We start from the raw sequence: 21,102 nt of genomic DNA, 5'->3' as shown, positions 1-21,102 counted from the left end.
TGCAAGAAGTATTTAAAGTGAAAAAAAAAAAAAAAAACAAGGACCTACAACCAAGATTAATCTATTCAACAAAGCTATCGTTTAGAATCAAAGGACACATACAGAGCTTCACAGATAAGGAAAAGCTAAAGGAGTTCATCACCACCAAACCAGTATTATATGAAATGCTGAAAGGTATCCTTTAAGAAGAGGAAGAAGAAGAAAAAGGTAAAGATACAAATTATGAACAACAAATACACTTCTATCAACAAGTGAATCCAAAAATCAAGTGAATAAATAATCGGATGAACAGAATAAACTGGTGAATATAATAGAATCAGGGGTGTAGAAAGGGAATGGACTGACTATTCTCGAGGGCGAAAGGGGTGTGGGGGTGCGGGAAGAGAATGGACAAAAATCGTACACCTATGGATGAGGACAGTGTTGGGGGGTAAGGGCAGAGGGTGGGGTGGGAACCGGGTGGAGGAGAGCTATGGGGGTAAAAAAAAGAGGAACAACTGAAATAATCTGAACAATAAAGATTTAATTAAATAAAGAAAGAAAGAAAACTCAGAATGATGTTTTTTTTTTCGATGAACTATCAATATGCTTTCATAAGTATATCTGGTTTGTTTTAAACAGCAATTTTCATTAGAGTAAATCATTGATCATATTGTTTCTTCATTTTTGATCTTAACAAAACATTTAGTCTAAATTTTTACAAATTTTGAATCAACATACCCTTTTTGACTCCTCATGTTGTGGTGACCCCCAATTTCATTGTTACACATTTAACATAATTAAAGCATGGTGATTAATCACAAAAACAATATGTAATCATATATGTGTTTTCCGATGATCTTAGGCAACCCCTGTGAAAGGGTCGTTCAACCCCAGAGGGTCGTGACCCATGGGTTGAGAACCGCTGTCCTAGATACTTTGTCCAATGAAATAAATATTAAAGTATTGACAATGAAAGTGACTTGTACGAAATATGTGAACCAAAAACATATCATACTTTCATATCTCTTCTGAGATGTATATCTTATGAGGTATGTCTAGAATTTTAAAAACATCGGGGCAGTCTAATAATCTTCAGTAACTTTTTCTCCAAAAGTTATTGGCATAAGTGAGAAAGAGTTTTAAGAATGAAAGTTTAAAATAAATCTCGTCTATATTTAAGTCACATATAAGTTGCAAAGTTGGATATGTTTCAGTAGTCATAGAAGTTGACAATTGAAGTACTGGATTTCTTACATTATTTATAGTAGAGCTGAATTCGAGTTGTAAAATTTTCCTTTCTCATCCCATTGCTTTTATACACTAGATGATGTGGCCTTGACTTATATTTCCTTATTAGATGCAGCCACTGTAATGTGGTTTGAGAAACTTCATGTGTGGCTTCTTTTTATGGAGAAGAATATCATCTATCCATTGATTGTTCTTAATGAACTGAGTAGCAGTGCAGAGACAATTGCTAGTCCCAAAAAACTGGATACAGAGTAAGTATAATACTCCTTTAATCTAAGTTGGACTAGTGGGAGCAGTCAGAAGCACTGTCTTAAAGTTATTCAAGTTACAAGTAATCGAGGGTCTCTTTGGTACAAGACACTGTGAGATAAAATCCAAGTAAACCCTAACTGGTTCAGTGGATAGAGCATCAGCCTGCAGACTGAAGGGTCCCAGGTTCCATTCCAGCCAAGGGCACATGCCCAGGTTGTGGGCTTGATCCCTAGTATGGGCGTGCAGCCAATCAGTGATTCTCTCTCATTATTGATGTTTCTATCTCTCTATCCCTCTCCCTGCCTCTCTGCTATCAATAAAAATATCCTATATAATAATAGACAAACATGGTAATTACCGTACCTTTGCTATACTTCCCATTGGCTAACAGCATGTTATGCAAATTAACTGCCAACAAAGATGGCGGCTAATTTGCATACTGCAGGCAGGGCGGGACAGCGTGAGTGTGAGCCACCATCCAGGCCCCCGTGTGCGACCCCAGAAGCCGCCTGCCTGCCGCCCGGGATGGATCTGATCCCGGGTCACAGGCCGGCCCCAGAAGCCCCAGATGCCGCCTGCCTGCTGCCCATGATGGATCTGATCCCGGGTCACAGGCCGGCCCCAGAAGCCCCAGATGCCGCCTGCCTGCTGCCCATGATGGATCTGATCCCGGGTCACAGGCCGGCCCCAGAAGCCACCTGATATGGCAGTAACTCTATCAGTAAGCACTCTGAAAGTCAGTGGCATAAATGCACCAATTAAAAGACAGATTATGAAGGTGAATCAAAAACCAAACCCACTTTAAATATAAAGACACATACACATTAAAAGTAACTGAATTAAGCTTCAGCTGGTTTTCCTCAGTTGATAGAGCATTAGTCTGTGGACTGAAGGGTCCCAGGTTTGATTCCAGTCAAGGGCATGTACCTCAGTTGCTGGCTTGATCCCCAGTCCCTATCAGAGCATGTGCAGGAGGCAACCAATCAATGTGTCTCTCCCTTTCCCTTCACTCTCTCTAAAATTCAATGGAAAAATATCCTTGGGTGAAGAGTAACAAAAACAAAGTAAATGGATTAAGTAATATTAAAGAGATTATAAGAAGAAGGGATTAGCCAAAGAAAATATATGCACAACCCATGGACACAGATAACAGTATGGTGATAGCCAGAGAGAAGTTGGGGGCAAGAACTGGGCAGAGGGGGCAAAAGGGGGGAAATAGGGACATCCTATATAATAATAATAAAAGGCTAATTAATATGCAAACTCAACGGCAGAATGATCGGTCACTATGATGCACACTGGCCACCAGGGGGCAGACGCTCAATGCAGGAGCTGCCCCCTGGTGGTCAGTGCACTTCCATATGGGGAGTGCCACTCAGCCAGAAGCTGGCTCATGGCTGGCCAGCGCAGAGGTGGTGGCAGGAGCCTCTCCCACCTCCATGGCAGCACTAAGAATGTCCAACTAACAGTTTAGACCTGATCCCTTAGGGGCCTAAGCCTTTAGTCGGACATCCCCCGAGGGATCCCTGGCTGCCAGAGGATGTCAGGGAGCTTAGGCCTGATCCCCCAGGGAGTGGGCCTAACTCGACAGGTGGACATTCCTCAAGGGGTCCTGGATTGCAAATGAGCGGAGGCTGGGATGAGGGACACCCCCTGAGTGCACAAATTTTTGTGCACTGGGCCTCTAGTATTAAAAATAAAACCCAGGTGAAATTGTGTCTTTGACTTTCCTTTTCTGAACATCTGCTTTTGCTCTTGGCATTTCACTACTCCAGACATCTTATTGTTGATTGGTTCTTGATGAGAGGACACTTATTAAATAAGGTTATTCTTTAACATTAGATGGTAAGTTTGGGAAATAGTTATTTTTGTAAACTGTATAAATCAGACCATATACAGGGTGAGGTAAAAATGGATTTATAGTTGTTATATGAAACACAGTTTATTCTTGTATTATTATTTAGTAACTAGAGGCCCAGTGCACGAAATTTGTGCACAGGTAGGGTTCCTAGGCCTGGCTGGCAATCGGGGCTCATCAGGTCCCTGCCTCCTCCTACCCTCCCTCAGTGCCCTGCCGCTGCTGCTGCTGGTCCCCTGCCCTGTTCCTCACTGCCTCCTGGTGGTCAATGCACATCATAGTGAGTGATTGAACTCCCGATGGGACAATTTGCATATTAGGCTTTTATTATATAGGATTATTGTATTTTTTCCATATGAACAATCGTGAACCTATGTTTGCCCCACCCTGTGTAGTTGGCTTACCCATTAGGTATATGTTATTGGGTAAGTATTAATATGTTTTTTTTTATGTGCTAAATGCTATTAATGTTAAAGCAATAGAAATGTCGAGAGACTGAAAAACCAAATGTCAGAATTATAATACTGTTAACTTGTTTCTTAAATTGATTTATAAAAGGATAAAAGTCATAATACATATTATTAAAAGGGAATATTATGGTAGTTTATTTTTGGATGTGATTTGCTTAGCTATATAAATTATTTTTAGAAGTTTAAATTTGTAATATATATATATACATATATATATTACAAATATATATATTGTAAGCTTAGTAAATAAATTGGTGGTTTTTCTGAAGTTAGTAGGTTTTCTCAAGTTTTTTGTCATTAGTTGATGAGTTGTGCTGTCTTTTTATTCTAGACTAGGTGCTTTAATGATCACCATTGCTGGTCTGAAGTTGCTCCGATCCTCCTTTAGCAGCCCTACGTATCAGTATGTCACAGTTGTCTTCACTGTGCTCTTTTTCAAAATTGACTATGAAGCGTTTTCAGAGACCATGCTATTGGATCTCTTCTTCATGTCCATACTCTTCAACAAGGTAATTCATCACTAGAGGAATATCTCTCTCTGTAAAAAGCCCCTCCCCAAGTCATACACTATTTAGTGAGTATTATCCTTGCATTTCATTCATGACATTATCTTTTAAGTAACATTTTTCTTCATTTAACCAGTTATTTGCAGCATATTAGAATCCCTAAATAATGGTAGTCATTGTGATCCATAAGACATACTTCTTGTAATAGTGAAGAAGATAAGATTAAGTTATATGGAACCATTAGAAAAACACCAGTAAGTATATATATTTAAATATATAGGATCTTCCAAAAGTGGGTGTAGTTTGGGGATAATTTTAGAAATAGACATGGTAACAATTGAACTGGGCTGTGGGCTGGAGATAGATGGAGAGAGAAAATAACCTGAAAGCTGATTGAAGATGGTAGGCACCCAGAGCAGTCAGGCCATGTGGGAGCAGTCAGAAATTAGTTTGATAGGGACAACTGCAGAATGCTTTGAAGTTTACAAAATGGTTCTAAAATACGGTATCCACCATAAGAGAGATGCTTTTAGTCCTTTTGCGAATGAGATGGTAAAGTCTGGCTCTTCTGCCTTACCAGTCCAAGGACCTTTTTGCTGAACCACACTACCTTTCTAGGTCGTGCAGTCAGGTTATTTGTAAGGTAAATAGAGCTTAGATTTCATGTTAATGCTGACCACATGCAAAGGACTTTGACATCTATTATCCCATTTGATAGGTAACAGCTGAAGCATATGAGCAGCTACAAAACACAATGAAAGCCCAATTTTAGGAAAGTTAGCCTGGTCAGCCACATTTGGGATGAATTGGGGAAGAGAGAACCTGAAGGTATGGAGAACAGCTTAAGAGATTGTGACAGTAATTTAGATGTGATAGAGATCTGACCTAGGATGGGAACAGTACAAATTGGAAACCATTAATCTGAACAAGGTTTTAGTGATGATCAGTTTCAAAATATTATGCTAAATATTAAGCTAATTAACTTCTAAAATATTGCAATATTATATTTGCTCAATCGCTAATTTGTATGCATTTTTATTATTTGTTTCCTCTTCTAGTAAGCATGGTTAACCAAAGGAGAAAGCCAGAAAGTTAATCAGAGAATTGTTTGTATAAAGAAGCATGTGGTGGCTCACAAATTTAAATATTTAGATTGGAAATTGTATTGCATCTTTTTATATTGGTTTGGAAAAAAGTGAAAATTGCTGTAAAATATAAACTAAACAATCCTTAAAATAGAGTCACTGCACTTACTTGTATAAGTTTGGATCTTCTTAATGCTTTCATTTGTTAAGCAAATTGTTTTTGAGAGCATACCCTGTTCAGAGAAAGATTTGTCCTTAGAAGTTTACATTTTATATGGCTACTTAATAGAACTTACTAGCTGTAATAAGCTGTAATACAAAAATATTTTTACCCACTAACTACTTATCCATGTAATTGTATATTATTTTTTCTTCAATATTACAGTCAAAATTGGAGTACAGTCCCTTTCACATCTAGACTCTGGAGTTTTCTGAATAATTGCTTTTAAGCAGTTATAATGGCATCTTGATAATATACATCCCGCTTTTACTTCCTGTCATCCTGAACACATTAGTACCAAAAATCACCAGCATAGTTTGGGGCCATGACAAAGAATGCAAGGGTTCATCTGCATTTTCTAATTGGTTGAAGTTGTTATTTCTTTTTTAAATTGGAAGTTAAATAGGTTCATTGTAAATCAGCTAAACAATTTAAATAGGTGCATGAATCATGGCACTGAGTGAGTCAGAACCTTTTGCTTTTAAGATTCTGTGATCTGTTTGGAGAACTGGGCCTTGCACTGCCTAGCGTGCAGAGGCAGTCTTGGGCATGTATACTAATTTTGTTTCATTGTTGAAGACATGTTAAACAACAAAACAGACCCTCATTTAAATAAGATTTAAAAGTATATTGTGCTTCCATTGACAATAACAATTGAGGTTTCATGCAGTTGCTTAATATACATGTAAATTCTGAGGTAAACAGGCAGTGACACTGTATTACAACTTTATCCCCTGCCTGGCTACTTTTAGATTTCTTTGGACATTGCATTTAAAACACACCCAGTTTGCAGAGCACTAAAATTCGAGGGAAATGTTTTAGAATCAAAATATATATGCATTACTTAGCGTTACAGACATCTGGATTTTCTACCTTTTGTTTTGCTTGTTGTAGTAGTCAATAGCCAATAGAGGACATATAACTTTTTAAGCAGATGGAACACAATTCATAAATCAGCTAGCTGTCTTTACTTAAAAATATATAATGTCTTAGAAGTTGATATATCTTTTTTTATGCAAATGGCAAATAATGTCAATACCATTTTCCTACTAGGTAGACAACATTTTAGAGGTGTTTTATTTTGTTTTTCAAGTATCCAATGTTTTTTACTGATTGCTTCTTTCTTTATCCTTTCACAGCTTTGGGAGCTCCTTTATAAACTGCAGTTTGTGTACACTTACATTGCCCCATGGCAAATTACATGGGGTTCTGCTTTCCATGCTTTTGCTCAGCCCTTTGCAGTGCCCCGTATCCTTCTCATAAAAGTTTTATAAGAAAGGGCAGTCATATCCTTGATGAAAATGTTGGTTTGTAGGGATAAACTTTCACAGGCGTAATATATAGGTTGCCATGTGGTAAACTATCAAAAACTCGCTATTCTTTGAGTCCACACCTATACTGATTGTTTAACTTGTATTAACATCTGTGCCCCACAGATAATCTGGACATGAGAAAAGTATTACAGTCTTATAATTAAACTAGAGGCCCAGTGCACAAAATTTGTGCACTCGGGGGGTTCCCTCAGCCCAGCCTGCTCCCTCTTGCAGTCTGGGAACCCTGGTGGGATGTTCAACTGACGGCTTAGGCCTGTTCCCCAGCCGTTAGTCGGACATCCTTAGCGCTGCCGTGGAGGCGGGAGAGGCTCCCACCACCACTGCTGCACTCGCCAGCCGTGAGCCCAGCGTCTGGCTGAGCAGCACTCCCCCTATGGGAGTGCACGGACCACCAGGAGGCAGCTCCTGTGTTGAGTGTCTGCCCCCTGGTGGTCAGTGTGTGTCATAGCGACCAGTTGTTCAGCTGTTTGGTCAATTTGCATATTACCCTTTTATTATATAGGATAATGCTGATTTAAAAAATTATGTTTATATATATGACTATTAAAGTCCAAGCATTTTTTAAAGTCATTTTTTAATTTTTCAGTTACAGTTGACATATTATATTAGTTTCAGGTGTACACCCCCATGATTAGACATTACATAATTCTCTTAGATTATCCTGATCTATCATGAATTTTCAATAAATACAAAATGTGTTTAGAAATATTTTTTAAATGAAGCTACAAAACATTTTTTATAATCATATGTCTAAAATCTTCTATTCTCATCATATCTTAAAAGTACTTTCTAAATAAAAATAATGTTTAGTGAATCACATAGATTTTGGAATGTAGATTTTTTTTTTGGTGTTTTTTTTTTGGTATCTGTAAAGTTTAGTTTTATCTTCTGGAAAATTAAATCCAAGTATCTCTACCCAGAAGTGACATATGGGCTTTTATCTAATACCTGATAGCAGATATTTATTTAGCTCCCTTCTGAGCATCGTGCCTTTCATCACGCTGTGTCTTTCTACTTCTACCCATGTGCTGTCCAGTGGCACCCTTTCCTGTATTCCTCTCATGAACATCGTTTTTCTAATTGCAGCATGTTTGTGGTATGTGTGTGTGCGTGTGTGTGTGTGTGTGTGTGTGTGTGTGTGTATTGTTTGTGTGTGCACTCAGATGGATGTTAAGGTCCTTAACCAGTTTTCCCATAGATTCAGCCATGTTGTTTGTTCAGGCTGCTGTATCAGCCTTCTTTTCCACACCACTGAACCCCTTCCTGGGAAGTGCAATATTCATCACTTCATATGTTCGACCTGTGAAATTCTGGGAGAGAGACTATAAGTGAGTAAAATAAAGCCTTTTAAACCCAATTTTATCTTTTTTATTAGAAAATAATTGACAGCATAATTATATGTAAATCAGGATTGTTAATTTTTTGTGTTAAATTACTTTGCTAAAATTTTAGAAATACTTCTAAAAGTTTCAAAATTATGTAAATTAGAAGAGTCAGAGAATAATTGCTCCTTATTTCTCAACCTTTTTTTCTATTTATAAGATTTTTAAATTACTTTTATTGGGGTTACATTGGTTAATATATTTATAAGATTTTAAAACATAATTTTAGTTGGATATACTGATTTTTCTCTTTTTTCTTTTAATATTTCTTGGAATTGTTCCATGTTAATAATACTCTGAAGTTTTATACTATATAGTGTTACATCATTATAACAGTCACTAGAGGCCTGGTGCATGAAATTCGGGCATGGGAGGGGGGCAGTCCTTCAGCCTCGCCTGTGCCCTCTCACAATCCGGGACACTACATGCACCAGTGACTATACTTTTCCTACAGGTGATAAGTGTCTTGCTGTTGTATGGGCAGCTACATTTTTTTGGCCTGATAATAAAAAGTAGTACATAACATCTTTCTGAGGCAGTAGTTCCGTTTTCCCCATCTTATGGGTAGAAAAACTGAAGCAGAGAGAAGTTAAGTAATTGGTTTTGTCACACAGTTACAAGTGTCACAATCAGGGCTGACCACAAAATGTGCAAGCCAGCGTCCATGTATGTCACTGCTGCATCATCCAGTTTTTTCAGTGTTAGAATAGCCTTGCCAGGTTTTAATTTTTAAATCTAAGAACTGTTCCCAATATATAGGGTAGGGTCCCTAGGCCTGGCTGGTGATCAGGGCTGATCTGTGGGGTAACCAGTGGGCGGGATGATCCGAGGGCCCCCGCTGGCACTGCCTTGGCTGTCGACCTGGCGCTGCCCCGCCACTACCGCTGCCAGTTGCCTCCCTCTCGGGGGCTTATCAGGGGCAGCTCCTGCATTGAGTGTTCGCCCCTTGGTGGTCAGTGAGCGTCGTAGCGACTGGTCATTCCACCGGTTGTTCCACTTTTCAGTTGATTTGCATATTAGGGTTTTATATAGAATAATTAGTTATTTCACATTTTTCTTAGAAATAGCTATTATTAGAGCTAATTTTTTTATAGGTTAGTTAGAGGCCCTGTGCATGGATTTGTGCACCAGTGGGGTCCCTCAGCTTAGCCTGTGGGGATTGGGCCGAAACCGGCTCTCTGACATCCGCCGAGGGTTCCTAGATTTCGAGAGGGCGTGCAGGTGAAGCAGATTCGGGTTGACAGTACCCCAGCAGCAACCTAACCCATGGCTGATTCTGCGAGGAATCGGGCTCCCTCCTCTACAGGTTGGAGTGCCTGCCCACTTGTGGTCATTGTGCATCATAGCTACTGGGCAAACGGTTGCTTAGGCTTTTATATATACATTCTGTTTCATGTATAGATTCTGTTTTTTTCACTAAGATAAGTTTTCAGTGACCATTTTGTACATGAAGTTTTCTCCATTTAGGCTTAGTTCCTCCGGCTGTTTAACCTAATGCCTAAAAATTATCCTTTTATGTAATCTCTCCAAATTTCTTTTTTTTCTCTTGAGTCATGGAGCTTTAACATTTTATATGTATTAACATTGATTCAGAAAAGGCTTATACTGCCTTGTAATTCCACTGGCCAGCTCCATGACTGCTTTTTTCCTACTCTTTCACATGTTGGCATATATAGGTGAAAATGGTAGTCTTACCATTTAACAATGAACTAGCTTATGAATTTGAAACTTTCGCTCTGGTCTTTTTATCTAAAATTCACGCATGGTGTTTTCCCTTTTGGTGAATTTTAGTGTTATTAATATTCTGTTCTTCTGGGACAACTTAAATTTAGCCCCAAATTATATCTGTGGCCGCAGTTCTTAACCTGTCTGGTCTCAGAACCTTTTTACATTCTTAAAAGTTATTGGAGCCCTGGACAGTGTTGCTCGGCAGTTAAAGCATGGGCCATGCACAGTTTGATTCTCAGTCAAGGGACCTTATCTGGGTTTCATGTTTGCTCCCCGCTCCAAGTTGGGGTGGGTGCAGGAGGCAGCCAGCTAATGAGTCTCTCTTACATTGATGTTTCTCTCCCCCTTTCCCTCCCTTTTGCTCTCTCTGAAAAGCAATGGAAAAAATATCCTCAGGTGAGGATTAACAACAACAAAAAGTTATTGAAAGTCTCCAAAGAGTTTTTGTTGCTATGAGTTTTATCTACTAATATTTACTGTATTAGAAAACTTATATTTAAATGTTTATTATTTTAAAAATAGCAACAATAAACCCATTACAAATAAACGAAAATAAACCCATTACAAATAAATGAAAATAACATTTTTGAAATAAAAATAACTAAATTTTCCATCCCACCAAAAAAATCAGTGAGAAGTGTCATTGTTTTATAAATCTCTTTAATGTCTGGCTTAATAAAAGATAGATAGCTCAAGTCCTGGCCGGTTTGGCTCAGTGGATAGAGTGTAGGCCAGCAGACCGAAGGGTCCCAGGTTTGAGTCCAATCAGGGGCACGTACCTCGGTTGCAGGCCGGGAGCATGCGGAAGGCAACCAATCAATGTGTCTGTCTCACATCGGTGTTTCTTTCCCTTCCCCTCTTTCTAAAACTCAATGGAAAAAATGTCCTCCATGAGGATTAAAAAAAAAAAAAGCTTGATTCTCTTATCTGCTGCTGCCTTCAGTCTGTTGTTGCCATGTACTGTTTTGGTTGAAGTATACTAGTATGAAGAAAATCTGGCCTCACAGACATAGTTGGAAAAGAAAGAAATGTTTTGATTGCCTTTTTAGTCAACTGTGGATATTCTTTGATCTTTCAGTAAAAGTCAACAAATGATTTGTTTCCTAAAGATTAGTTAAAATGTGGAATCTAAAACCATATCCATGAATTTCTGGAACTGTGTAACACCATAATCCACTGATAAGTCTAACACTTTGGGTGGATCTTTTTACCTGCATATAATCTTATAACATCTTTTATTGATCACTTAGGAAATATGGGTTCACTGAGTAATGCAGAGCTTCCAAATTTTGACCCATTTCACTATATAATACTTTTAAAAATGTATTCATTCATATCACCTCCAATCCCAAAAGAAAACTATTTGAGTATTGAGATACTATCAAGCTCATGGTGGAAAATAAAAGTCTTCAAAAATTCTAATTTTTGCTTAAAGCTCTTATCATTGGCAACAGATACCCTTGTCAGTTGTTTTCTTTGAAATGGCAGACTCACTGTCTTCATTTTTGAGAAATGTTTGTCAAATACCCAGAGCTGAATAGTCACAGTTTATCCAATAGCCATTCAAGTAAAAATGTCTCCTGTGAGAAAATGTACCCAGCAGCTGCACAGTGTATCTAGCTGCAAAATGTATCCAGCAGCTGCACAATGCTTTCCCTCGAGACACCCACCCTACTCAGCACGCAGCAGAGGTGCTGTACGTGCCACACACTGTGTTTAAAAAGGGCTTGTAATTTAATAAAATTAATATTCGTTCATTAAGAACATTTTAAAGTGGAAGTTGAATTTTTATTTATTGTATTTTGTCTTGTGCCTGTGTGGCAGTAACAAATAGTACAGTCTGGTGCCCCGACCTTGGTTCATGTTAAAGCACCAACAGTCTTACCCACCTTGATCTGTACCATCAGTGCAGTTGCCAACACAGTGAAAGAAACAAATAATTGCTCAATATTATTTTGAAAATAGTTTTGATCTGGAAAATTCCCTGGAAGGGTCTTGAGTTCCCTGCTCGGGGTTCTATGGACGACTTTTTGGGAACCACTGTTAAAAGGAACACTGGGCATTAATAGATATACCTTCCCCTTGCAAAGGATGTTTCATGAACTGTGCATCTGTAAGGTCTGTATACAGTGTGGATTTTTTTTTCTCATCCTGCTCAATGATGTTTTTACATTAAACTCATCAATGTCTCTCTACACACTGTTCGGTGACACACCGTTAAGAAATAACTGCTGTGTTTATGTATGATGGATGTGGGAGAGTAAAAAAAAAAAAAACCTAACCTATTGTGCTATTGCAGAGTTTTACCAATATGCTAATCATAGGTTTTTCTGAGAGATAGTCATTCAGTGGTAATATTTATTTCATCACTATTATATAGTTTTTTCTTTAGTAGGCATTTTTAAATATAAAAAAGATGACTAAAATGTTTTATTTTGCCATCTTCAGCACAAAACGAGTGGATCATTCAAATACCAGATTGGCTTCCCAGCTTGATAGAAACCCAGGTAACACCTTTGTTTGTGAATCAAGAAGCCTGTCTAGTGAATTTGTTACATATATATTTCACTCCCAACATGTTAGGAATCCTGTGTGAGTTCCAAATGGTCATTTTAAACCAAATACCTTTTGCTTTATTTTATTTACTTTAGCAAAATATACATGAATTAGAGTATCTACAACTTTGATATTCTTATTTGATGAAATGTATTTTAAGAACACAGATAGGGATAAAATTGCCATTCAAAGATTATTCTTATATAGTTTAAAAAGTAGAACATGGTTAAAGTAAAATTGGTTAGCTGTCTTGAATACTATGTAATCTAACCAGGATGTGTTTTATTAATATGTTTGTTTCCCCCCTTCCCTGAATGTTTAGGTAAATGTTAATTTAACGTCATTTACTTAATTGACATAGCGATGTCATGTAGGAGGGCTAAATAGCCATTCAACACGGGGCCTTATTGAGTACCACTTGGTAGTGTTACCGTTTCTAAAGTCTGGTTCTTAGTTTTGTCATTTGGGAAACTTGTTGGCCCACCCATTAGTAATCTGACACAGAAAGTGTGAATCACATTTCTCCAACCACAGAAATCCAATGTATTAATTTACTAAAAGAATTTTACTCCCAAATAGACTGAAATATTTGTATTCATTTGACTTGAAGATTCCTTGCAGTGCTGTCTACTTAAGAAATTAAATTATAATAATCAGATTAGTTCATAATTATAAAATTGGATTAATTGATATTAATGGCTGTCATTATCACGTTCTGGTAGATAAAACAACCATCTCAGCTCTAGTATGTCTTTGTAAGGGGCATGGAGTTCTCACGATACTGATGATGCCATTCTTGCATATCAAAGAGGCCGTGTCCTGAGTTAGTATGAATTAGTATGCATACTTTGTAGTGGTCAGACAGAGCGATATACCGGGCCATTTTATTGATGATAGAGTCTGGCATTCCCCTTTCATTATTTTATTATTTAGTTAGGTTGAGTTTAAAAGCATCCATTTACAGGTTATTGCCTTGCATGGGTTATTTCTAAAGATGGTCATTTCATTTATTGGGTAATGTTTTACTCTATTTTTTTCTTAAACTTTTGTAGGTTCTTTGCTGCTGTTTCTATATATACAGTTTATTTCTATTGAAAATTAGTTTTAGCCATCTCAATATACAAATTATTTTGACTGATAATTTATCTTTGTTTTGAACTATCTTGTTTGTTCAAGTCTTGAATTACCCATTTTCTTTACTGGTATGTCATTTTGTTCTGGTTCTGACTTTTAGAAAAAAATATTTTTTATTTCTCCTGCATGGTTAATTGAACAGTGATAGAAAAGATCATGAGCTGTTAAAAAGGTGGAAAGACCTTAGATTTCATGTACTCCAATTCCTGCATTTTATGGATGGGGACCAGAGATTCAGAGAGGCTGTGTGACTTCTAACCCTAAATTCTGAAACTTTCGCTATTACTCTGTATTTCGTTTTTATATAACAATTGTAAGAGTTTGAATATTATTGTCCTTGCCAAAAAATAAAGATACAACCCTAACTGGAAATTACTTTTAATATGTTTAACACTCTTGTATATTCATATAAAGTGGTTTTAGAGTAAAATTTAACATTTAAAAAAAATCCCTTCTTGTAGGATCAGATGACAACAATCTGAATTCCATCTTTTATGAACATTTAACCAGATCCCTACAACACAGTCTCTGTGGTGATTTGCTCCTAGGACGGTGGGGAAACTACAGTACAGGGGACTGTTTCATTCTTGCGTCTGACTACCTCAATGCATTAGTACACCTTATAGAGATCGGCAACGGGCTGGTCACTTTCCAGCTGCGGGGACTTGAATTCAGAGGTAAGATGGACACCTTTTATTTCTATAATGTGCTCCTGTGGTATCTGAGTTTTCTGTGTTTACATTGCAAATCAAAAATTTTAAATTTGATCCTTAGTCTTTGGACTTGTAGAATGAGAAAAGTTGTTACAGAGTAATTATTAGATTTCCCCCCAAAATTTCATATTGCAAAAAGACTCGCTATTGCAATATGCTATATATGTAAAGGCAGTACCACTAGTGTGTAAGTGACTTGTTTTCTTGGTGGTGCTGAATTTCTGTGGTTCTGTGCTTGCTCTCTATATCTGTTAGATGGCTGACAGAAGGCAGTGTGGTCTTTTGTGTGAGGCAGAGTAGTTAACCAGGTTACTGTCATACGGGCGTCAAGCCTTTGTCCTCAACGGCTTTTTCAAAATTATTATTGGAGTGAAATTCACATAACATCAAATTATCAATTTTAAAGGGAACAAATCAGTGGCTTTAAGTACATTTATAATGTTGTGTAACCACCACCCCTGTCTAGTTCCAAAGAATTTTCATCTCCCCAAAGTAAAATCCCAGTTACTCCCCGTTCCTTCACCAGCCCTAAACAAGTTCGTATAAGACAAATGAAACTATTTATACACAGAAAATCATGCATTCAGAAACATCAACTTGATGTTATCTAGTGCTATCAGTTGAATATCTTGTAAGTATGAATAGAAATATGTTTGGAGGGGAGGGGAAGGGAGGGGAAAAAAAAGAAATATGTTTTTTAGGAATTGAAGAACATCCTATTAATGTATATCTTTCCAATCTAGTGAACATTTGGACTTTTTAGAGAGAGCATCTAAGCTCTTTCGATGTATTCTAAGAAGTGCCTTGTGTGCTTTTAACCTGAAATAAGAAATAAGAAGCATTTGACTAGAGTATCAAATCAGACTTACACCCTGTTGTGGTGTAGAATCACATAACAAATGTCATATAATACCTTTTGTTAATGGAACAAGTGCTTCTCTAAAGTTAACTCCATTCATGGGAAATAAGTTTACTTGTGAGACACATTCAGATTAAGGCAGTAAATGTTGATGTTTGTTACTCATTTGTAATCTATTTGTGGCTCATTCTCTCCCCCTCCCCCCCCTCTTTCTTCTATTCTTGTCTTATGGACCTTAATTCCATCTCTTCTAGAGTCTTATCTAGTGCTATTCAAATCTCATCCAACTAGATTCATCAAGAGTCAGCACCCACTCACCACTACACCAACCACTGCTATGACTTCAGCTTCTTTTTAAATTCTTGGCACCTGAAGATTTCACCTTTGCTTTTAAACTTAAACTTTTTTATTTTTTTAACAAATATGTGTGGGAGGCTATCTTAACTAGCATTCCTGTGTGTGTGAATTGGAAGGGGGTCCTTTTTATTATTTGCTCAATCTACTATATTGATCAGAAATTCTCGAAATCATGCCCTGGCTGGGTGGCTCAGTGCTGGGGTCCAGCCCCAGCGGGTCCATGGGTCCCCAAAGGTGTGGACGGAGTCGGCGAAGAAGGAATGACACGGAGACAGCGTTCAGTTGATCAGCAGCCTTGCCAGGATCTCTAGCCACAACCTCCAGCCAAGTTCTGTGTCCATGTTCTCTTGCTAGGTTCTCCAGCCACGTTCTCCAGGTTCTCCAGCCAGGTTCTGTAGCCATGTTCTCTCGCTAGGTTCTCCAGCCAGGTTTGGTTTAGGTTCTCCAGCCAGGTTCGGTCGCCAGGTTCTGTAGCCGGGTTCTTCAGCCAGGTTCTGTCTAGGTTCTCCAACCAAGTTCTGTAGCCAGGTTCTGTCCAGGATCTTTTGCCATGTTCTCTCCAGCGAACATCCTTTCTCGGAGAGGTGACCTTGGTTAAAACACATAGTGCCAAGAAGGTGAGCAAACATATTAAGAACAGCATGCCATATATGCCAGGTCCCTTGAAACAGCAAGGATGGACCGGCTCCCGGCAGCTCAGGTGGTCAGAGCATTGTCCCATACACCAAAAGGTTGTGGGTTTGATTCCTGGTCAGGGCACGTTCCTAGGTTGCAGGTTCTATTCCCCTTTGGGGTATGTATGAGAAGCAACTGATCGATGTTTCTCTCTCCCATTGATGTGTTTTTCTCTCTCTCCCTCCCTTCCTCTCCAAAATCAATAAAAACATATCATTGGGTGAGGATTTCAAAAAAAGAGAGAAAGCAATTCTCCAGAGAAAATTTGATCCAAATTCTGTCAGTCTCCCAACTTTCACTGTCTGGTACCAAGGAATTTCAGATAAAATTTTGGTTAAATCCTTTGCCATCCAAATTCTTATTGTTTGCCAAACAAAATTCAATCAAACCAATTTGGGAACATAGTAAGTACCTCTTACTATCTGAATTCTTGCTGGATGTGGATAGCAAGGGGTACCTGTAATTCTTTAGTCAGCTGTAGTGATTTTTTTAAAAGGCAAACTTGATCAATGTTCCTTCCATGCTTAAGTTTTTTAATGGTTTCCCATTACATTTAAAATAGAATTCAACTTCTTAACGTGCCCTGCAGCATGCGTGATCTGGCCTCTGCTAGTGTCTCCAGCCTGGCTTTTTGTATCACCTCCTCACTCCCTTGCCAGATTCTTGCTAAATTCCTTACTAAGGACTCCTATTGCCTTTCCCTTTGCCCAGAAAGTACCAACCATCCCCCCTCCTCCCACCAACCTCACATCTGGCTAATCCTATAATTATCTTTAAGTAATAGCCTAAATGTCAATTTTTCAGAGAAGCCTTCTCTAACCACCCGTCCTACATGATTATCTCTATTATCTCTGTTTTTAGCTCCTTAGTGCGTAGCATAGTTTTAATTTTATGTTTATTTGTGTTTATAAACTTTTGGGCCTATGTACATTCTCTGTTACATATTTGTCTTCTAAACAACCCTTTAAAAATCACTCTTGGCTTGAGTTTGGCTCAAGGTTTTTAAAATATATATATATATATTTTATTGATTTCAGAGAGGAAGGGAGAGGGGAGAGAGAAATAAAAACATCAATGATGAGAGAGAATCATTGATCAGTTGACTCCTACACAACCCACATTGGGGCTTGAGCGTGCAACTGAAGCATGTGTCCTGACCAGGAATCAAATCGTGACTTCCTGGTTCATATGTCCACACTCACCACTGAGCCACGCCAGCCAGGCTCAAGGTTGTATTTTGTAAGCCTTTGCTGTGTATTATAAGCTCCTCAAGAGCAGGAATCATTCATCATTATGTTTCCAGCACCTATCGCTGCAGTTAGCATATAATTCATATTTAATTTTATAGAGTCATTAGATAATGTAAATATAGAGCTTTTTCTCCTTTCTCTTTATTCCAGAACTTTTTTCCTTCACAACATTGGCCCCGTTGTAGCTACCTTTGACCCCTCAAAATATTAGTCAAGAGTGTCAGTATTTTGTCAGGCAGATATTTGGATCTGCTGAGCATTTTTATGTGCTTTCTGGTAAATTCCATTAAGCCAATTTAAGTCCTTCGATTTTAGTGTCTCTTCTTGCAGATGCTAAGTTTTAAGTGACATTTAACTAAACAAATTTCTTGAGCTGTTTTCCTCATATTTATTTCATTTTTCAAGATTCTTTTCTATGTAAATTTATGTCATGATTTGAGTTACCAATTCATTTTTTCTATTGGATTTGTCTGATTACAGCTTCTATCATGTAAACTTTTTATGTATAAAAGTTACTTCTACCAAGTACAGTTTTCTAAGTCAAACATTATAGGTAAAAAAAAAATCATGCTAATAGGAGTTCTTTCATTTTTTACTCAAATTAATTCTAACATATCTTAGTTTTCATAATTTTTATTTATTTGTTTGTTTGTTTGTTTATTTTACCAGTTATCTTCACTATCAAGTGACTGAAAGATCTAGGTAATTGGTAGTAGATCCTCGTAGGTAGTGTAGAATCCCTTTCCAAGTCTCAAAATTCTGTTTTCAATTATTAGTATCAATTCCTGTGCTTATTTTTTCTTTTTGTTGTTGCCTTAATTTTCAAAGCAAAATGTATTACTTGGGTATGTTGAAGTAGAAAATATTATTTTGGGTTCTTTTGTGTTTTTTTTAATCCTCACCTGAGGATATTTTTCCATTGATTTTTAGAGACAATGGAAGAGAGAGGGAAAGACAGAGGGAAATATCGATGTGAGAGAAACACATCGATTGGTTGCCTCCTGCATGCACCCTGACCAGGGCGCGGACCAGGAAGGAGCCTGCAACTGAGGTACGTGCCCTTGACCGGAATCGAACCCAGAACCCTTCGGTCCACAGGGCAGTGCTCTATCCACTGAGCCAAACAGGCTAGGGCTAGAAAATATTCTTGGGGTTTGTTTGGTAAAGTAAAAATATCCTGTGTTAATTCATACCTTATTAACTTTCTGCTACTCTGAATAAGGTCCCTGTGTCTCCTGAGTAAAAGTCAGAACCCTCTTGCCACGTCTCTTCTCTACAAGCCACTGTCAAAGTGATCTGCACAAATATAGCTCTTCGTGTTATTTCCTTTACTTAAAAACCTTTGACTGCCTTCCAAAGAAGAGGATAAAGTCAATATAAGGAAGTAATAAAACGAATATCAAACCTAAGGAATAGACCCAACTTCATGCCACAGTTTAAAAAACCCAGACCAGGAAGTTCCTTCTAGAACTTGAGTGATTCTTCCTACCTCTCTAATCTGTTCTAGTCCATGGATAAAGAAGGACAGTTTCTCAAGACTTTTTACAAAATCAGTGTAATATTGATACCAGAAGATGATCAAACTGGCTAAAAATGTAATTCTAGTTTAGTTCACTTACGATGACTATCGATGCAAAAATCCTCAGAACCCAGAATAAGCAAAACCCAGCAATACTTTAAGTACCCCTCACCAATTTAGTAATTGGTCCTTTTAAGTTAATTTAAGTGGTAAAATAGCATATTAGTGGAATTCATCTTCTTTTAATAGATCACAGTAAACAGTGTAATATGATTCTCTCGAAAGATGCCAAAGGACATTTGATTAAATTTTATTTCCATTACTTCTTTGAAGAATACTTTATAAGATTACACTATGTCCCTATTCTGAAAGAAAATGTATATGTATGTATATAGTCATATCATGGGCAATCATCAACTACAGCAGGCATTCTTGTTATTGTCAAGTTCAAGACAGTTTTTTTTGTTACTACAATGTGTCATTGTTTTGGAAGTGTTGGCCAATATAATTAAAGTAGGAAATAATAAAATTGCTGATGGTTCTAGAGAACTAATCATACATTTTATTAGGTTGGTTAAACTTACCTATTCAGCATATCTTTTATCACACCACCACCACCACCATGTCGGACTAGGTTTCCTGGCACCTTTTTCTTTAAAAATGATGTGTTTTAAACATGGATGGTATATACATTCTCTCTAAAGGAAAAAAAATGTATAGCGCCACTTGTTATTTTTATTATATTTCAATTTAATATATTTAAGTTCTTATAAATATAAAGAATTTACAAATTAAATAGAAGCAAGGCCACATAACAAAATAAAAATTAACATCAGTGTGATGGGTGATATTTTGCTAGTATTAGATTGCTGAGTCTAATTCAATATTTAATCTAATTTTGTATTTTTACTTTAATAACACTAATGCAGAGGATGCTTGTTTGATGAGTATCTTGTATATAAAAGAATGTAATGCCAAAGCATTGGTTGCTTGTGCAGAATAATCAGTCTTCATACATACATACGGTGCCCTGGGATGATTCGTTTCTCATTCCACTCTTCCTTTTCAGAATTAACACAACCTTCATGAGATATACCTTTACTTATTTGGTCTTCATTTGATAGGAATGCAGTTATAAACCCAATTTGAAAAGTTTGGGAATTGGTAAATAAAAATGAAGGAGGTTAGTTACTCTACGGTACAGACCCTCAGAACCTTGAATGTGCTAATGCATGTGATTCTGTAGGAGATGAATATACAGTGTGCCTGGTCTCAGGAGCTTGCTGCCGTTCGTTGATGACCATTCTAAGGCAATCAGTCACATACTTTCATTTGCTATAAAAGGTCTTCTCTCTAGATTTCTTGTCTTTAAAGCATTTGTTTTCCCACTTTATGATTTTGTCCTCCCTTTGTTTGTAAGTGGTCTCTGTCTCTCTTTTTTTAAGGAACTTACTGTCAACAGCGGGAAGTAGAGGCCATAACTGAAGGTGTGGAAGAAGACGAAGGGTTTTGCTGTTGTGAACCTGGCCATGTTCCTCATGTGCTGTCATTCAATGCTGCATTTAGCCAGCGCTGGCTGGCCTGGGAAGTCATAGTCACCAAGTACATTCTGGAGGGTTACAGCATCACTGACAACAGTGCTGCTTCTATGCTTCAAGTCTTTGATCTTCGAAAAGTACTCACCACTTACTATGTCAAGGTAGGGTATGCGCCTACTTAGCTCTTCTAGTAACTGAAGACTCTTCTTGAAAAAGATATATATATAAAATTTTATATATATACATATATTTAAATTTTTTTAACTCATGCTTTGCTTCTATATAGTGATTTCAATTCTCTAGTATCCAGTATAGTCACTAAATTATACCTATGAAGGTTTCCTCTGTTTTTTTCTTTAGTGAAACTTATTCATTGTTCATTAATGTTAGTAGCTCATATGTTCTAGGCACTGTGCTGAGAAATATACACACACAT

The 21,102-nt window shown here is 37.5% G+C and overlaps 1 protein-coding gene across 10 annotated transcripts in view; it reads left to right on the top strand.

Moving 5' to 3' along the window:
• The window catches only part of PCNX1 (pecanex homolog 1 (Drosophila)), a 125,095-nt gene that overhangs the window by 82,261 nt on the left and 21,732 nt on the right, over positions 1-21,102 (top strand). For 9 of the 10 annotated variants that reach the window (XM_015562023.1, XM_015562020.1, XM_015562025.1 and 6 more), the window contains 7 exons: positions 1,340-1,481; positions 4,142-4,319; positions 6,761-6,869; positions 8,154-8,283; positions 12,514-12,572; positions 14,217-14,432; positions 20,574-20,827. In XM_015562023.1, the coding sequence (XP_015417509.1) occupies positions 1,340-1,481; positions 4,142-4,319; positions 6,761-6,869; positions 8,154-8,283; positions 12,514-12,572; positions 14,217-14,432; positions 20,574-20,827 (1,088 nt within the window). The remainder of the gene's footprint in view (positions 1-1,339; positions 1,482-4,141; positions 4,320-6,760; positions 6,870-8,153; positions 8,284-12,513; positions 12,573-14,216; positions 14,433-20,573; positions 20,828-21,102) is intronic. The other variant, XM_006760738.2, reaches the window with a different exon arrangement.

The sequence above is a fragment of the Myotis davidii genome, unplaced genomic scaffold (assembly GCF_000327345.1).
Source record: "Myotis davidii unplaced genomic scaffold, ASM32734v1 scaffold17, whole genome shotgun sequence".
In the NCBI taxonomy this organism is placed as follows: domain Eukaryota; kingdom Metazoa; phylum Chordata; class Mammalia; order Chiroptera; family Vespertilionidae; genus Myotis; species Myotis davidii.
Note: the sequence above shows the minus strand (reverse complement) of the source record. Positions and strands in the feature narration are given on the sequence as shown.